The sequence below is a fragment of the Mixophyes fleayi genome, chromosome 12 (assembly GCF_038048845.1).
Source record: "Mixophyes fleayi isolate aMixFle1 chromosome 12, aMixFle1.hap1, whole genome shotgun sequence".
Taxonomy (NCBI): Eukaryota; Metazoa; Chordata; class Amphibia; order Anura; family Limnodynastidae; genus Mixophyes; species Mixophyes fleayi.
Genome location: NC_134413.1, coordinates 28,108,319 through 28,127,906, shown reverse-complemented (window position 1 = coordinate 28,127,906; position 19,588 = coordinate 28,108,319). Strand labels below are relative to the sequence as shown.

At 39.0% G+C, this 19,588-nt stretch overlaps 1 protein-coding gene across 1 annotated transcript in view; it reads left to right on the top strand.

Annotated features, from left to right (window-relative positions):
• MAP3K9 (mitogen-activated protein kinase kinase kinase 9) overlaps positions 1–19,588 on the top strand; it is a 40,707-nt gene that overhangs the window by 16,963 nt on the left and 4,156 nt on the right. Inside the window, exons 3-9 of the mRNA XM_075193307.1 lie at positions 9,771–9,951; positions 10,199–10,347; positions 11,003–11,178; positions 11,394–11,634; positions 13,141–13,263; positions 17,067–17,220; positions 18,189–18,292. Coding sequence (XP_075049408.1) covers positions 9,771–9,951; positions 10,199–10,347; positions 11,003–11,178; positions 11,394–11,634; positions 13,141–13,263; positions 17,067–17,220; positions 18,189–18,292 — 1,128 coding nt within the window. The remainder of the gene's footprint in view (positions 1–9,770; positions 9,952–10,198; positions 10,348–11,002; positions 11,179–11,393; positions 11,635–13,140; positions 13,264–17,066; positions 17,221–18,188; positions 18,293–19,588) is intronic.

Genomic DNA, 19,588 nt, shown 5'->3' with positions numbered 1-19,588 from the left:
GCCTTTAAAGATGGCTTAAATGTATTGCTTCTGCATACTCTTCTGGAGCAAAGTTGTGTTTATTACCCTTGGATACAACCGAGGTCTGCTGTACTCTTTGCGTTTTCTGTAGTTGTATCAAGAGGGTTATCTGTCATATCTACAGGGCAATGGAAATAATTGACTATATAAATAACAAGCCATCTATAGATGGATACCTCGATTTATCTAGATAAAGAGAGATAGATATCTCTATTATCCTGAAGCTTGCACTCTCATCTCCTAATCCAACTTTTTTTTTATAATTCACTACAGCAAAGGTCAATGTTTGAGTTCCCTAATACTACTTTTCTCAAGAACAGCTCTATAAATATATATTTGCTGCATTTGCAATTAAAGGTTAGTCATATTAATTGAAGCTAGTCCTGTTGCCCTTTTTTATAGCTTTTTAAAGATGTCAACTATGTCTACAAAGGGATAGGGTTGCTAACATGGCGGACGTTAACACAAGTTATTTCCGTTGGGTACAGTATGTGAAAGACATTCATTTTTAATTAGTTTATTTTGTATTCGATGGACTTACTTGTGACCCAGGTCTACGTCACATGACTTCAATCAAGTGAATCCCAGGGTTTAGAAATAAAGGGCCTGAGTCAATAAGGAGAGTAGAGCACAAAACAAAAAGAGTAACTTTACACAGTGGCCAAACCATGTTGCATTGGAGGGGGAGGAAAATTTAAAATGTGGGGTGAAAATTTCTAGTAGGGATAAGACATGTCCTAGGTAAAAGTAAAGGTATCAAGTATTTGTGTGCTAGATGAAAAAAAACAGCCAGTATTTTTGTTGTGTGCAAAATTAATAAAACTAATTTGCACCCCTTGCATTGTAACATGGTTTGTTCAGGATCAAATAAACTTTGTTCAGGATCAAATAAACTTTTTTTTTTGCGCCTTGCTCTCCTTAATGACTTGGCCCAAAATGTTCTTGTAGGAGGGTCAGTAGTATTGTCGGCAAGTCTGTTTTACTTGTCTGTGTACATTTTGCTCTTCACCTTATCACTATATAAAATGAAGATAAGTTACTGCTGCTTGCATCTTTTCACTGTTTGAGTAATGCAGAACAGATCGTTAATGTTCTAGGAATCTGAGTTATATGATTTATGCTCATGTACTCGTTGTAGGATCTGATGATTCATGCGCATTCAGCAGGATTCCGTACAAATTGCAGCCCTGAATTATTTAATGCATGGCTCAGCATGAGCTTGTACTATTCCAGCCTCTGGTGTTAAGGAGCAGGAGAATGTTCCAAGGGAATGCAGATCAGCTGCTGTATAACACAGATTGTGAAGCAGAATTTTAACCTTAAAGCTGCATTTCTGTCTAAAGTGGAACCACTTTGAAAAGGCTTCAGAACAGCCATGTGAGCGGGTTGACCAATGAGAATTCACAGTGTCTGTGATTGCAGCTTCTCATTGGTCCTTCTGTTCACACCTCCCTCCAAAACATCACACAGCCCTGGTTTTCAGGCAGGACCTTGAGTTTTAACCACTGAGCTCGCCCCGGCGTCAAGGAGGGGACGGAGTTCTAATGTTCTGCTTCCTGCCTAGTTGGTGGTAAAGCATTAAGGGCATCTTTCAGTCATTTACTAGGAACATGACAGGGGCAGTTTGTAACGCAATCCCAGCCAACTTGTGGGTATTCAAATGTAACCTATCATTTCCTTAGGAGTAAAGAATTTGGAACGTTGTTCTCTTTGAATTACTGAATGTATTTTCTACTTAAAATGGCTGCTTCCACTGTGTGTAAAGGGCAGGTGCATTTTATTGAACATAATCGGACTTTAAATTTATAGACTGTAGCGAACTGCTCAGTAGTGGGTCTTGTTTAAAAAGTAAGCTTAATCTTAGAACTCTGAATTTATATACGCTATTTGGTAGATGACGTTACGTCATCCTGCACACTAATAATACAAACACCACCAGCAAGCAGAGCATATTAGTGGCAAACTCCTTACATGTCCTCTGAAACCTGTCCTCCTTAGCGGTGCATGTTTTATGGATGTCATCAGAGATCAAACCACTGCTTTGTGTAAATATAGTGGGATATAGAACATGTTGGTCAGTATAAAATGACTGTGTGACTCTTACATGAAGTGAGTGAGTATTTGGGGTTTCGTTTTCACTTTAACACTGGCTGATAAACACTTTGGGCTAGATTTACTAAGCTGCGGGTTTGAAAAAGTGGGAATGTTGCCTATAGCAACCAATCAGATTCTAGCTGTCATTTTGTAAAAGGTACTAAATAAATGAAAGCTAGAATCTGATTGGTTGCTATAGGCAACATTCCCACTTTTTCAAACCCGCAGCTTAGTAAATCTAGCCCTTTATCTTAGGAAGTTTCTTTATCAATAGAACTGTTTGCTCCAAAAGCTTGGTTAGTTCCAAGTCATTTTTTGTTCTATTTAAATTTCTGTTCCTTGTGCTGCATATAATTGCTAGAGTGGAAGTAGCACTTGGATCATAATTGCTGTGTAGCAATATTCCAAATTTTAAGGTCATCAACGTTATTTTTTCTTTATTTTCAACATCTTGGATGTGTTCTCATGTAAGTGGTAGAAGTAGTACTTTTATTGTAGCGCCATTGACTACACAGATGTTAAGTTCTCTCTAATGTGTAAGCTCCATTGTGACTTTCCTGCATATGATGTTTACGTACACTGCAGTGCTAACTAACAGGGGCCTTTTGCCACTGGTTACTTGTTATTTTAGCATAAAACCTTTCCGCAGGAAGCCCATTATCTGCTAAGGGCAGACTTCCTGTGTTGTCCATAAATTTGAATGATCTGTGTGTCGGCAGTTAACCACTTCATCCTTCAAATATTTCCAGGATGTCCTATCTGTAGGTCTATCAGTTATACTAATATCAATGAAGCCAACTTATTGTCAGTCCATATGCTAAAAAGATTCTAAAAATATTGTATGTGGCCCTTGTCTGGCATGAAAAGTTTAGAGGTAGATTAGGGTATTGAGGGTAATAATATAGACTAGGCTATTGGAAATCATACAGTTGGGGGAGCACAGTTCCTGCAGAACTACAAAGTATTTTCACCAGGATGATCTTCTTTTATAGGTCAATACTTATTTATGTTTATTGTTCACCATTCATTAGAAATACACATATGGACAATAGAATTTGTTTCTATGCATCATGAATGAACCTACAAGCTACAGAGAAACCATGGGTTTAGTTCCAGCACTAATGATGTGTACTCAATGGGAAACCATATTATCCCACATTACCTATATGGGAAAGGGGTGCCACTATATAGTGGCGATGAGACTCCTTAGGGCTCGTTCACATCTGTTAGGGTAATTTTACCTCTCCTTTATCAAGTCCCTTCAGATATCAGTGAGATAAGATGCTGGTTAACCAGGAGATCAGTAATCAAGACACAGACATGCCAATGTCAAGATGTATACTGAACTGTGCTCGTTTATTTCTGGTATACATTTATACATGAAAAAACGTTTGATCTGGTTATAGGATAGAAACACAAGATTGATATTTTCCTGAGTAAATATAAATCTTCTGACAAAGCTAGTTGGTTCTCTTCATGTCGCTTTTATGGGTTCTTCTTATCATGGGTTCTTATCATCTTTGCTGGCGCCAATACTCCCAATGCCATCATTTGTGTTCCTATGTCCTAGTACTCCCAATGCCATCATTCATTATCCCATGTCCTAGGCCTCCATCCGGGGTCTTTGAGATAGGTCAAAGCTGGAGCTGGTGATTATGCTGAATGTATTTTTAAGGCAAATACCAAGATTTTTTTAACTCCTTCACATATCATTATTACCATCATAATTGAGGCCCTAAAATTGCTCTCACACATCTTTCCTATTTTTTTCTCCAGCCTCCATCTCCCACACCAATCCTCCAGAACCTCAAGTGGAGGCCATTATACAAAATATGTATCAAAGTCCATTGGAGCCATTTTTTAACCTGTGATCCACAAAATCAGTTGAGATGCAATCATCTACCTGAAGGGGAGTCATCGCCTCCCTCTCACTCCGAGATCCTTTTCAATAGAATTCTGCTCGATTCTCAAAAGGATCCTCGCACCCAGCAATGGGTGCAGGCTCTTTCCTATCTGAGAGAGGATCTCAAAGCCAACGCCTGCTCCAGTGTCAAGGTTATTGTGTAATTTGTTGCTGGAACTGACCGTCTAGAGAAACAAAATAGTATGCCCAAAATTAATTTGCAAACTTTTCCCCTCTGTACTGATCTGTACCTAACCATAGATGAGATACACAGGCTAACAAGATTTATATTTCTTGCAGTCGGTTCTCCCAGTGATGAACTGCTTAAGATATACTTTTTCCAAACCAAGGAGAGCTGCTGGGAATGACCTCGCTAAGGATGGGCCCCCTACAATCTATTCAGCTATTCAAGGAGCTCTCCAAAGCCAAGGGAGGGATTTCCAAACATCTCTGAGAGCTAACCACAGATCTTCTGTGGATGTAGGCTTTCTCAAATCCTTCTGTCTCTTCATGTAATCCCAGACAGACTCGATGTTGAGATCCGAGCTCTGTGGGCTATATCATCACTTCCAAGACCCCTTTGTTCTTTTTTACGGTGAAGATAGTTCTTAATGATATTGGCTGCATGTTTGGGTTCATTGTCCTGCTGCAGAATAAATTTGGAGCCAATCAGATGCCTCCCTGATGTTGTTGCATGATGGATAATGTACCTGTCTGTATTTCTCAGCATTGAGGACACCATTAAGCCTGACCAAAACCCCAATTCCATTTGCTGACATGCAGCCCGCAACTTGCAAGGAAAGACCACCATGCTTCACCGTTGTTTGCAGACACTCATTATTGTACCACTCTCCTGCCTAAAACTTTTGCACAGTACTGTGTGTGTGATAGATATATCTATATCTATATCTGTCTATCTGCATCTCTATCGGGAGAGCTATAGATATGCACACAGTTCTTTTAAGAGCTATTTGTAATAACATTGCTACTAATATTATTAAATATTCTGCTCTGTTCCTGCGAAACTTCTACAATGAGACTGAATTCCTGTGAACTAGGGATAATGACTAACCCTATAATCCATCGCTTGACTTTCCTATGTTGAGCCCAACTTCCTGAGTAAATACTCTGCTCGCTATATAGTAGTATTGATCCAAAGTGAGCGGTCACCAGGATCCAGCCAGATTAACCACTAAAGCAGTTGTGCAGTGGTTTCATGCAATCTCCAGAAGCGACTGGTTCCAGGTCCAGGAGTAGGAGCCTGGTTGCATCAGAAACTATTTTCCTATAACTGGGTGGTATCACGTTGGCGCCAGCTTACATAGTTGGTAACTATGAGGTTTGGCCAAGATGCACCAGTAGGAATGGTCAGTAATAATATCTGTACGTGAAACCCCAAGCAATCTGTAAACTCCAAACCATCCGCCAGGGGCTCCTCTCCAATATCAAACGGTACTAGACCGGGTTGTCATGTAGTTTTGTACCCTGGTAGAAAATATTGGATCATCCATTATTGCTGACCGATCAGTGCATAAAGCTTCCAGAAAGTGTGTTTTGGGATGATATTTACTTTCAGTCACTAACTCTTCATTCATATTCATCACCTACATGAATGGAGTTTTTACTGTCAGTATCCCTCCTATATGTCCGGATTATTAAAAAAAAAAATCGCCAGGCCAAGCCCATGAAATACCTTGCTATCCAATACGCACTGCTTGCTTCTGAGATTGTTTTCCATTATAAACTGCTAACTCAAGAAATTAAAATCTCTGAGTGAATGACAGCCTCTATAACTCTTGTGGTTTGGTGGAATAGCCACCCCCAAATGTAGATCCAACCTAAAATCCTATACCTTTTCTGAACGATCTTCTTCCAAGCCCCTAAACAATATTTTAAGGAATTGTAATACCTTTTCTCCCTCCCAGTGGACCCTGGCTGCCAGGGCATGCTGGCGCTTCTAGTTCCACAAGCATCAATGTGCTCTGGCAACCATAGGCATGTTGGCAGTTGTAGCTCTACAAGCGTTGGCATGCCCAAGCAGTCAAGACTTGCTTGGTTATTGTTCCACAAGTGTGGGCAGCAGTGGTTAGCATTGCTGTCTCACAGCGCTAAGGTCGGGTTGGATTCCAACCAGGCCCTATGAGTGAGTTTGTTTCTACAGGAGGCTACGATTTCATCCCACAGTCCAAACACTTGCCTGTTGGTTAATTGGCTTCTGACCAAAATAATGGACCGTAGTATGCAGGTGGAAGGGAATTTAGACTGTAAGCTCCAATGGGGCACAGAATGAAGTGTATGATTATGTAGGACAGCAGCTGAGAGCACACACGGTGGCTGCCTCATCTTCTGTAAAATATGTAAAGTGCTTCGAGTTCTATTGGAAGAAAAGCTCTATATAAATAATAAAATTGTTATTTTAATGCTTTACTCATTCGCTAACGATGTGTGCCAGGATAATCCCATTGTCTTTTCAACAAGGGTCTGGTTTGCTCTGGGGGTGGAGTTTGCATATATTTTGTGTATCCTCTTCCCTTATAGAATTCTGCACCATGCTTACCAAGCTGAAGCTGGCATCACATTATGGCAGGAGTACCCCACGCTGTGCTCTCCCTGTTATAATCAGGTCAGCCTGGCATACTCTGCTGCTGTGGAACACAATGCTTGTGGTTAGCGGTGACCAGCCCAGACTACAAGTCCCAAGCATTCTGCCTGATGTGTACCCCTACCGGTACCATAATTTATGAATATAAGATGTGCTGAATTTTTTTAATAAAATCCTGAATACAGTGATTGTAACCCATACTCTCTCACACACACACCTGCTGCTAGTGTTGTGGCACATAGCATATACACATTATCATAGCACCTTTAATAAAATCTTTCACTAGTTTGTAGTATACCTTTTAACCTATACATATAGACATTCCTTATATGGTGTTTTATTCATTTGGGTTATTTCCATTTTAAGACTTTGACTAATGGTTATTGAAGATTTAGATTTGCTTCCTAAGCAAACACATTGTCTTTCCTCTGCTGCTAATCTCAGTGGATCTGCCCTTACATGTAACCTGACGGTAACATGTACACATGAACCACAGTATTCTCCATGACATCTGTGTTACCTTGGGGAGGAGGTGTTGGTGGTTATTGTCAGGAGTGCATACTTGATTTATTCTTCCTGTCTTGTAAATACTGTTAGGACCAAAACGTGGCTCTATTCATGGACGTTCAACTAAAACTTTAAAATACAGATCTGTTAAATTTTAGAACCTGTGCATGCATCATACTCTGGTGTTTTTTGGGTTTTGTTTTTTGTTTTTAAACCTTTTCTCACCTACCCAATATTTAAAACTGTTTTCTATATTGGTATGAAAACATGGACCTTTGTGTATTTCGTTTTCCATGCTCTGTATATTGATTGTATTTACTATGTGTCCTTTCAAATAGAGTTTAAAGAGTAAAATAAAATTCTAGTGCCCTTACAGAATAGAGCAGCTAAGTGCATTCACAAATATGTAAAAGTTATTTAACATTCCATGCACATTTGCTGTATCACGGCATACAAGCTATGGTTCTGTCATCAGGCACTTTCTGAAATAGAAGGTAGGTAACTGCTTCCTTCAATTGGCTTACAGGAAGTATGTTATGTATAGGAATATACCTCTCCTCAAGATGTCCAATATCTTCCATGCTGATAAGCTCCATCTATATTTGTTACAGTTATTAGTAGGTATTTTTATATAAGGCAATATTTTTATAGCTCCAGTAATTGCAATGATTATTTTAGGGAGATGAACTATAAGCCAGCACCTGCAGCTTTGTAGATTACTGTAAAGTCGTCTGATCCAGGACCCCACACAGTTCCTGGGAGTTAATCTTATGCTTTGTCTTCTGGTCGTTACATTCCATTTGTGGCAGCAGAACAAAAGCCTGGATCACATGTACTCCTGGCCTGCTGGGCTTATGGGAAATACAAGGCCAGAATAACACAGAGCTCTGTGTTTTCTGAGAGCAGCACTTTACAGCCAACAGAAATACAGATACAATACTAGTAATTCTTTAAACAGGAAGTATCTCTTAACAATAAAAAAAGGAATGTTGTAGTACTTAAAGGGAAAATTTACTGGTAAAATACGGTCATTACTTTTATATTGTTGTGGATATATCATTCATGATGGTCTCTTTTTTTTTTTTTCTTTTGGTTATTTAAATGTTTTATATCATATTGATCGTGTTTAAATTTAGTCCTTTTATAGACTCCAGTAGAACAGTGCTCCTCACTAGGATACTTGTTTTGCTTTGCTAAGCTTTGATGTCTAAGCGCTTACCTACATAGACGTAAAATCTCCATCCAGGGCTCTTCTTTTTCAGTAAGTCGCTGCCATAGATTTTACATTGCTGCTGATTTCTCCCAACATGCCCTTTTATGAGTGTTGGAGACCTTGATTGCAAACATCAGTAACAGGCAGTGCCCCTACTCATATATAGGAAACAATTGGGGGAACCTCCTGACACCCAACCGCTTCCTGAATGTAAAGAAAGGGTGATCTCAATTAGATTGCACCCTCCTGTGCCACATAAGGCACTTTCAAAGGTTTCCTTGCTGAAGGGAGTGACTTTCATACTGCGTCCTAAGTATTCGATCATATGATAAGATGCTCTAACATAAGCTTTGGATATCACTAGGATCAAAGCCTTTGCTGCCGCATATAACATGCTTTGTAGTAGTAAAAAAAAAAAATCTTTATTGTAAGTGGCTAACAAAAATAAAAGTGAATTAAAATAATAAGAACAATACATGCAATCCTAAATTGTTAATGCCATTGTCATTGTGTATATATAATAGAATTTTAGAGCGGATGTTTAACCTAGCTATGGTGGATGATTCCCAGCTGATGGAAGTTGTGTAACCCACCTGGTATGAAGGTCTTATTTGTCCTGCAGAAGTTATGAGAGGTCCATGAATGTGACATTTTATATACATGTATACCTATAATAAGACCTTTCCCCATGTATTTGTGAAATGCCTTATACAATGCATACAACATTCTTGGACACTTCTATTGTGCATGAGGTCTAAAGTTTATTTTATTTAAAGGTTTAAATCTGTTAGTTATGTACAACTTTTAGGACCCGAGACTCTGATTTGCTGTACAGTATTTATTAACTTGTTGCAATTTATGGGTGAAGATTTTTATTTCTGTTTAGAACTTTGTTTCCAATATTGTGTTGTGGTAATCTTATCGCATATTTTTTTGTCCTAGCTAAACTTTTTTTTTTTTTTTTTTACTATCTATTGATATTTAAGAACAAAATGCAGGATAATTCAGTAATAAATCTAGTTTGTACATTACATTTTACAACTATTTTGTTCTTGTAGTCATTTGATATTTACCTTTCTCCTGGCATGGGCTTATAACTTTTCCTTTCATCACAGAGTTTAATAATATATAATTGCTATAAGACGTGTGTGGTTTTTTTCAAAGCTGTTGTCTAATATTATGATTTACACATGGTGATGGCAGAATAACAGACAATAATTTTCTGATTTCAAATAAGTACATTTGTTTTGATACTTCAGCTATTTGCTTGGATTAGGATAGACATGTTTCTGCCACACTTGGTGAATGTTATTTAATTATACTCATATACTTGCCATATTACTTTTTTTCCTTTCATATTGTTATGATTTATAAGCTGCCTTTGATGTTGTTTGGGCCTGTAAATAAGCTTTCCTTTTCACTTCTGACAGTTTTAATCTTGGAAATGGTAGAAAATAGCGACCTCAGCAACAAGATCTTAAAGATTACAGACTTCGGCCTAGCAAGAGAGTGGCACAGGACAACCAAGATGAGTGCAGCGGGCACGTATGCCTGGATGGCACCAGAGGTTATTCGTTCCTCTATGTTCTCCAAGGGCAGTGATGTGTGGAGGTATGGCATTTACACAGTCATCTTCTTCCTATAGCTATTATTCTTCTTTCATAATTTGCAATTGCAGAAATGTAATAATCCTACTTTTAGGTTGTGTTGCCAATAAAGATGGTGAAACTTTGGCCAATCGCATTAAACGGAGTACTGTTGTTTGTTACATTTGAACCAAATTTGATTCTGATGTTCTGCATACCTGTGGGTTGTTTTTTTTCATTAATAAACATTAGGCTATATCTTTTTATCACAGTTATGGAGTGTTGTTGTGGGAGCTGTTAACCGGAGAAGTACCATTCCGGGGGATTGATGGTTTAGCTGTTGCTTATGGTGTTGCCATGAATAAGCTCTCCCTTCCGATCCCTTCAACCTGCCCTGAGCCCTTTGCCAGACTCATGGAAGGTGAGAATCTTTCTTTTAAAATCACATGTTAGATCGTAGATTTGTTGCCTTTCCACAGTGACTGCAGTGCTTTAACAACGGAATTACTCTGTTCTGTCATTGGAACAGCATTCCTCATACACTTTGTTCTGCTGTCTGAGTATGTTATCGCTTCAGAATGCTGAGGTCTCCTGGTGAGAATCTCAGTATTGCATGCCCCCTATCCTTAATAGTGTGATGCTATTGGCATTTTAGTCAATAAGTGATGAAGCACTAGAGCAAGTAGAGAACAACATCACAAACGCTAGTTCCGGTCAGTGAACAATGTTTCCTTTTGTAAAGTGTCACTTCCTCCACATATGGGGAAGCTTGCAGTATTTTTTTTACTGTTTACTGTGTTTTAGTACTATATAATACACTATCCATCTGGGACTATAGGTCCTTCTCTTGCTTGGTTTGGATGTGAACCTAATAATAATACAAAAGGAGGCAATAATTTAAAACTGTTGGTATATTCATCTTCAACAGTACCGTCTTTGTTATTTTTCAACCTATATAAAACTGTTTACAATATTTAATTAGGTTAGTAACATAGAAGTAGTTCCTGCTTTTAAAAGCATTGCTGTATAGTATAATCCAGTACATGTGACTGTATATGTTTTCTTCCTTGTTCCAGATTGTTGGAACCCCGACCCACATTGTCGCCCCTCATTTACTAATATACTGTTCCAGTTGACTACAATAGAGGAATCGGGGTTCTTTGAGATGCCCAAGGATTCTTTCCATTTATTACAGGAAGACTGGAAGCTGGAGATCCAAGAAATGTTTGACCAGCTGAGGGCAAAAGAAAAGGTATAAATGTTGCGCTACATTTTTTTTATGTGAAATAAAACTACTCCTTAACATTTTTAAGGGATATTTCTATCCAAAGACAAGTCTTGCGTCATATCTCTGTTATACTGGCGTCAGAGCACAGGTACTCACTTTGACTATGATTTGAGGTCCAGAGCATTACAGTTGAGAAGCCTAGTCTAGTAACTGATCAGATTATGTCCTCTTAAACCCAGGAGTTACGGAGCTGGGAGGAGGAACTGTCTCGGGCAGCCCTAGAGCAGAAGAACCATGAAGAACTTCTACGAAGAAGGGAGCAAGAGCTGGCAGAGCGAGAGATCGACATCTTGGAGCGAGAGTTGAACATCATCATCCACCAGCTCTGCCAGGAGAAGCCCAAGGTGAAAAAACGCAAAGGAAAGTTCAAGAAGTCGCGACTTAAGCTGAAGGACGGCAACATCATCAGTCTGCCATCAGGTGCGTCTATTCATGCAGCTCAGCAAACGGTTGTCATAATGAGGTTGCAATGGATTTTTATAGGAATTACAAGTGTGTGTTTGTTTTTTTTTGTTTGTTTTTAAATGTAATAATATAATCGTATGGACTCTTTATTTTCCCGGTAGAAAGGTAATGTGCTACAGGTTTTCAGATCCTCTGGGAATGCGCATAATGGAAACGGTATTAGTGGCACTTTAAAGACCATCCTCCTGACATATTAGGGCCAGCCCCTTCACTAATTTAATCTTGTCTTAAAGTATTTCCAGGAGTGAGCAGACATTGGAACTTTGTTTTTACTTATCCATACAAAAGACAAAAAACAACCTCACTGAGAGATCCTAATGTCTCACTACAAATAAAATCAATAATATCCAGCTATGACAGAAGAGATTACTTGGGAACTAGCTTCATATAATTAATTATAATTTATTAATAACCATATACCAACAACACATAAAATCCATATATTAAAAATACTTTAAAAGCCATATCTAAACACAGTTTCCTATTCGGTCATTTTTAAAATCCTCAACGTACACAAGAGAGCGCGGCAATTTAAAAACTAGAGGAATTATCTACTTTTGCTTTATGAGCGTCACAAATACCAGTTGCAAAGGTTCTTATTAGCCCTATGATGAGTGGTTCCATTAATTGACAACAAATTTGCCACCTGTGAGCATTGTTCGCCCACATACTTCTGGTGTGCGTGAGATCTGAGATATAATGGAATGTTTGTTACATTGAAAATCTATTTCAATTAATTTATATTTTCCGAATGTGAAAATTAATTTTGTTCTGAAGAACTGTCTAAACAGTTTATGAATGACACAGATGTTTGATTAATGAACAGGGGTGGGGATGGGGGGTTGCACTTGGAATAATAGCTTTGAAAAGGTCTTCTTAGCATCAGTCTGAGATACTTCTTCCGACATTGGAAAGTTTAAAATCTCAGATGAGCTTGGTGTTTTCTTCATAAGGAACACAGAACATCGATTCCCTGTGAAAGGGACTTTGTGGATTATATACACTCGAGTGACTGATAGTTATAAGTGCTGCTCGTTTTTACCAGTTATCAGGACTGTAAGTAACCTTTATTTGAAGTTGTCATTTTGGGGTGATCTTGTCTGTTTCTTAGACTGTGTTCCACAGGAGTGCATTAATTCAAATGGATATGTAACTTACAACTGCAGAAACATGGACACCTAAGACTAGATTTACTAAGCTGCAGGTTTGAAAAAGTGGGGATGTTGCCTTTAGCAACCAATCAGATTCTAGCTGTCATTTTGTAGAAGGTGCTAAATAAATGAAAGCTAGAATCTGGTTTGTTGCCCTATAATCTTTAATGGGACTGTAATAAGTCATGTGTGTGTGTTTTATAAGAGTGATGTATTTTTCCACTTTGAATTTATTCATACATCAGCAGAAACAGTCATTTACATTTTTATTGCTGATAGCCACTACTTTACTTTCTGATGCTCTCTACAGATTTCCAACACAAGTTCACAGTACAGGCGTCCCCGACCATGGACAAGAGGAAGAGCTTAATAAGCACTAAGTTCAGTCCTCCAGCAAGTCCCACCATTATTCCGCGGCTCCGAGCCATTCAGCGTAAGTAGCCACACACAGAGCTGGTTATACTGTACTTTGTCACAGCTCGGACATGGTGCTCGCTCACTGACTGTTGAGGTGTAACTATAGTGATGCATTTCACAAGCACAATTTGTTTGCTGGTTATTGCAGTTGGGTCTGTGCTGAATATTGTGTTGAGGTGCCTAGTACATTGGACACAGATTCATTCTAGATCAACCTTGAAAGTCTATTATAACAACAATATATATGCATCCTGGTAGTAAGCACAATAACCTGATTTGGACATTATGTCTGTCCTTCGCCCCAGTAATCTCTATGTTGCAGATGACGTTGTTTTATGGACAGCATAGAGATCAGTTGTTCTTTATGAAACTTTATCCTAAATCCAAGGTGACTCAACTGTAATTAATGCACTCAAAACATGTTTACAACTGTTATCATCAGTGTCAGTGTTTTGTTTTTTCTCCTTTTATCTAAAAAAAATAAAATAAAATGCACTATCTGCTTCTGCAGTCATGGCTTTGCTTACTACAAGGGAAGTGAACAGTATAATTTGAGCATCCTCCTAGTGTTTCAAATCACTTCCTTAAAGCACAATGTTTATTTATCGGAGGCTACAGTTTGACCAATAACACTGCAGCCTACATCACAGAAGCTACCCACCGTTCCCTGTAATTCCTCAGACATCTCACTTAAGTCTTACACTGGTGCTACTCTGTTTGCCAGTAGAATATATGCAAGGTAAACAATCCAATTTATATGTAAGCTGTGCCATTTAATGGATAACGAATCCCATACAGGTTGCACAGAGGGCTGAAGGTGACAGCTGAGCGGTCATGTGTTAGACTGTGTTGTAAACAGAATTATGCAGTTTGATTAAATTATTAGGGAAGGAAGGGGAATAAGGTGTGAAAAGCAATTAGAATGTGGGGATTGTGACGTTATGGGTTATATTGGCTTGTGGCTCACTAATTTTCAATCCTTTTTCCTAAATTTTCACTTCAAACTGATCATTCTCAATTCCTCATTGTTGTGATTTATAGAAATTGAAGCCCACGGGGTTGTCTGATTTTTTTTTAATTTATTTATTCTTTTACTTCTTTTCTGGCCTGCTGTGCCATTTTACTGCCCATTACTGCTGCTGATGCCATATTGCTGCCCATTTCTAGTCATGTTCCCATATTACTGGGGTTTATTATTGTAGTTTCTATATCACTAGGCATTCTTATTACTGCTGGTAACATTCTGTCCAATACTTAAATTATTAGCATATTACTGGGTGTTACTCCGACCACTATATGACTGCTGCCATATGGGCCTATTATATTGTGACACTATGGCACGCGTACACCATGTAATGAGCAGATATAGACCAATCTCAGATCTACAATTAGAAATGAGGTTTAATCTACAGACATGTCAAGTAGTGTGTACCAACGCTTCAGCCAGCTTGGGACCTTATAGATGTGCACCATATATATGAATACATCTATATGGTGTATGTGTGTTTTATATGTATCATCATCTGTTTATATGGCGCCACTAATTCCACAGCGCTGTACAGAGAACTCATTCACATCAGTACCTGCCCCATTGGAGCTTACAATCTAAATCCCCTAACATAGCACACACATAGGCCAAGAGAAACTAAGTGCAATTAAATAGCAGCCAATTAACCTACCAGCATGTTTGTTTGTGTGGGAGGAAACTGGAGCACTCAGCGCAAACCCCCGCAAACACAGGGAGAACATACAACCTCCACACAGATAAGGCCATGGTCGGGAATCAAACCCATGACACCAGTGCTGTGAGGCAGAAGTGCTAACCACTAAGACAGCGTGCTGCGCATATATATATATATATATATATATATATATATATATATATATATATATATATATATATATATATATATATATATATATATATATATATATATATATATATATATATATGCGCCCACACACAAACACATTGCAGCTCCATTACATCACAAGGCTAAATTTGTTTTTTTAATAAGGGGCGCAACTCTGTAATTAAAATAAATACTTATTTTATTTTCATGGTATTACTAGAACACCAGTATATTTATCATTCCTAGTGCTTCACAGTATATTAACACATTGGACAAGGACTTCTGTTTTCAAAATTGACCCTTTATCTTTCTATGCATTGAAATGAAGATCTTATTAGTGCTGTCAGAAGATGGCAGCATGCATAGGTTCATTAATGTTGTGCCCTTCCATATAGGGCAAACTCAGACCAATTGCCTGATGTCAACTAAGATACCACAGACTTTGTGCATACCTCCCAACATGCAACGCAACAAGTCGGGGCCTCTTAGAATGGACATGTGCATTACAATTGGGCATCGGTCATGCCCCTGGGTGGTGTCTAGTATTTCTGAAGCTATAGGCAACTCCTACAAATAAAAACTACCGCAGTGAGCAGAACATAACACCTAAAATTACCCAAAAAGTCGTTTTGATGGGACCGTTAACAAGAATTGGGACTGAACCACCAAATGAGGACACTTGGGAGTATGTTTATTGCATTAGTCATTAAATCTTACAGGGTGATGTACCCTTAATTATTTTTAAATATCTGTATAACCACAAGTGTGTGTTTGTTTTTCCATTAAAAATCTTACTGCGCTTTTCTGGAGTCTCCCATCAGTGTTTACTGAATGAATAAAGATTGTTAGCACAGTTTGCCAAAAGCAGATCATTTTACCTTGATCCTCCAATCTTCCTGTATGTATATATTAAGCAGGTGTTCTGCCTTTTCACCACTTTCATTTACTGGTTTGTACCTGCCCTCTGATAACACTTCCTAAATACATTACTTAAGCTCTCTGGTGTTTTTCTTTGTTATTCACCAGTGGCTTTTATATATACACTTATATGCAGTACACTTCTGTATAGTGTGTACATTAATAGCTCTTGGCTGCAACATCTGCTCTGCTTTGTACATTGAATCCAGTTGCGGCCACATGACATCTACCCTGCCTAGATGATATAAAAGCTTTAGTGAAAATCCCAGAAGCAAAAAATTAAATGAAAAATACAAGAAGGCATGAGCAAACAATGTTTAAGTGTTTTCCCCTCTAGATCACTCCAGTTATTCAGTCCAGTTATTTATAGTTATTAACACCAGTGTCAAGAAAGATACTGTAGTGTGGCATCACAATTGGATGTTTGCTAGGATGCTCCCATAAGGGACAGTGCAGTTGTCTATAATTTGGCTTTTTTTAGGAGCTAGTGAGGGCAGTAGATCCCTTCACATCTATCTGGAAAGTAGCTGTCATATACAGTATTAAGATTCATTAGGAGAACATGCACATCTGTTGCTAGCATTAAGTGATCCTCCTACGTTGAGTTACTTGAGAATGAATAAGTTCCACTATGGCACATGTGAAATAATAGATCACGTTACCCTTGGGTGTGGCCTCTTTCTGTACATGTGAAAGAGATGGATCAGCAGAATGAATGACGGCCTTTCCTGGGAGAGCACATCTATTACAGCACCCTCTATGTACTCTCTCTGGGGCCACATTTCCAGGACCTCAGTGTTACAGAGCTGAGAGATAGAGGAAGCCGGCCCAGGGGTAGGTATATCACAGTATGATACATTGACTCAAAAGCTGTGATGAGCTGTAATGTAGAGAGTGACTCTTCAGCACCACTTACTCTTTAGTAAATGAATGGCAGCAGATGACCCGGTGGTAGGTTCTCCTGACGTTGGTCGTCTGTAAATATCTTAGCTTTTTTTTTTTCTTTGCATTGTGGTTTCTGTAAATGTATCTCTTTCATTGTGAGCAGTAACTCCAGGAGATCCAAGCAAATCAAGAAACAGGAGCGCCGGTGTCCAGAAAGATGAAAGTGAAGATGACGAGAAAAAAGAGACCAAGAAAAAAGCTCGTTCGTGGGCCTCGGCCACTCTGGGTAGTAAAGACTCCAGCGCTGGGGAAGACCGGTAAAAGCCTTTACGAGTTATTGTGACATTCAATGCAAATCTATATTGCACTATGCCGGGTACACACCAACCCTTCTGAAACAAACACGTGTTTAATAATAGTACAAGAATTCTCTGGTCTCCTACACTTCTATATTCATCTGAAGTGGATAGCAGATGGCTTATAGTATGTCCTTCCTCTGATTACTTTAGTGTGTGTTAGGTTCTGCCTTAAAGTAGAATTAATTCCCTGGTAATGATTTTTAATTTTACCATTAATGTTTTCTAAAGCAAGTTAATATAAATCTTCCTGCACATAACTTAGTTACTCTATATATTTCAATACATTAATATTTAATATATGTTAATTGATGTTTATAACTTAATAAACATGGATGTGGGGTGCTTACTTGCGAAAGGTAAAGTTAAATTATCAGTCATGGGTTGAAATAAAACACTGCCCCCTAGTGGTCAAAACTTAAAATAAACTAGTAGAAGACTTGGTTGTCTATTGCTTTTAAAGTGCACCTTTCAGCTGTACACAGCAGAGACAGCCATTTTATGGGTTCCGCTAATATTCATGAGCGGTGGTAGTCGTTTTAACGATCCTGACGATGCCGAGAGTCTTCAGTCCTACAAGAGAAAACCGATTTGTGAAAAAAGCAAATGCAATCTAGAGACTTACCTGAAAACTGAATCTCCCAGTTTTCCGATGGAACCACCATTCTGACAGAATCACTGGCTGTAAGCATGGCGGTTCCATCGGATCGTACCCAACCCTTCATGGGAATGCACCATATCATTTCACTAGGCGACAGCTGCTCTTGAAGGTTAAGCAGTATTTACATGTACCTTTTTAAATGGCTCTGTAACAGAATGTACTTAGTAAGGGGAGCATAATAGAGAATTGATATTTTACACACACACACAGTTCCCGTAGATAGACTGTCATTGTTCTTTTTTTGTTTTTGTTTTTTTTTAACCTGCAGGATATCTTTGGAGAGCTCGAAGTCTTGTTCATCAAGTACATCAATCCATGGGAAGCCTAATAAAATGTCTGCTGCACCTGGGTTCACTACTGTGACTGAGACAGGTGAGCAAAATGATTTGATATCACTTGGTGTATCAAGCTGCTAATGGCAATACATTGACATGGGTATTATTAAGGTAATTGTAGAATATTTGAATGTATAACTGGCTATTTCTGTCGCTTAAGGCTCTGTTCTTGGCTTTCTGTTTTTTCTTTCTGTACCATTTCTCTTGGTGAACTAATACGCTCCTTTGGCCTCCCCTGCCTCCATATCTACCTGTCCCACCCTGACCACCTGCTTCTCCTCCATCTTCACTTGGATGTCCTGACAACTTGAAGCTCCACATGTCCAAAACTGAGTTAATCATCTACCCTCCTGCCAGTGTCACAACTATCCCCCTAGTCTTCCTCACCATTGACGACATCGCATCTCCCCAGTCCCACTGCTTTCATGACATCCTTGACTCCGCACTCTGATTCACTCCACACATCCAGAACTTTTCAATGTCTTGCTGCTTCAAAACATTGCCAAAATAAGCCCTTTTTATACTCAAGATGTTACCAAAACACTTATACATTCTCTAATTGATTCCCACCTTGATTACTGCAACCTCCTCTCATCTTGCCTTCCACTTATCCATCTATCCCCACTCCAATCCGTCCTAAATGTTGTATCAAACCAGATTTTCCTCTCACCATTCCACAGCTTCTGTACCACTCTGCAAATCCCTACCTGCACCTCACCTCCTCTCTAGTAACCACCTGGTACTTCTGCCTCCAAGACATCTCCTATGTTAGTACCTTTTTATGGAACTCCCTACCCTGCCTGACCAGACTCGCCCAACCTTCAATCTCTTAAGCACTATTTCAAAACCTAACTCGTCACTATAACCAATCCCATCCCCACCTGATATAAGTCCTTCTGCACAGTATCCGCTACCATCCCATCCCTCTAACTCCTGTTGTTGCAGTATTACCCTTTCCCTTTGGGTTGTAAGGTCCTCTACCCTCTGTTTCATTTCTGCATCTTCGTCAACCTTGTAAGCTCTTGTACTTTTTCTGTGTATTTTTTTTATTTTTGTATGATTTATTATACCAACTGTCCATCACGGAGGAGTTTTCTGTCTTCTTATAAATAAACTATGATGATGATAGTGGAGTGACAAGCGGGCAGTACCCCTGGAGATGGCACCTGCTCAGGCAATACCTCCAGCCCCGTTGGCATAAAATCTCATGCTGTCGCAAAACTTCAGTATGTTGCCGGTGAGGGCCTTAATTATCTCCCTTCATCAACTTCCCTACCATCCCCCTTCATCCCCTGCAGCTCCTCTTACTTTCCATAGTTGAACCTGCTTTGGG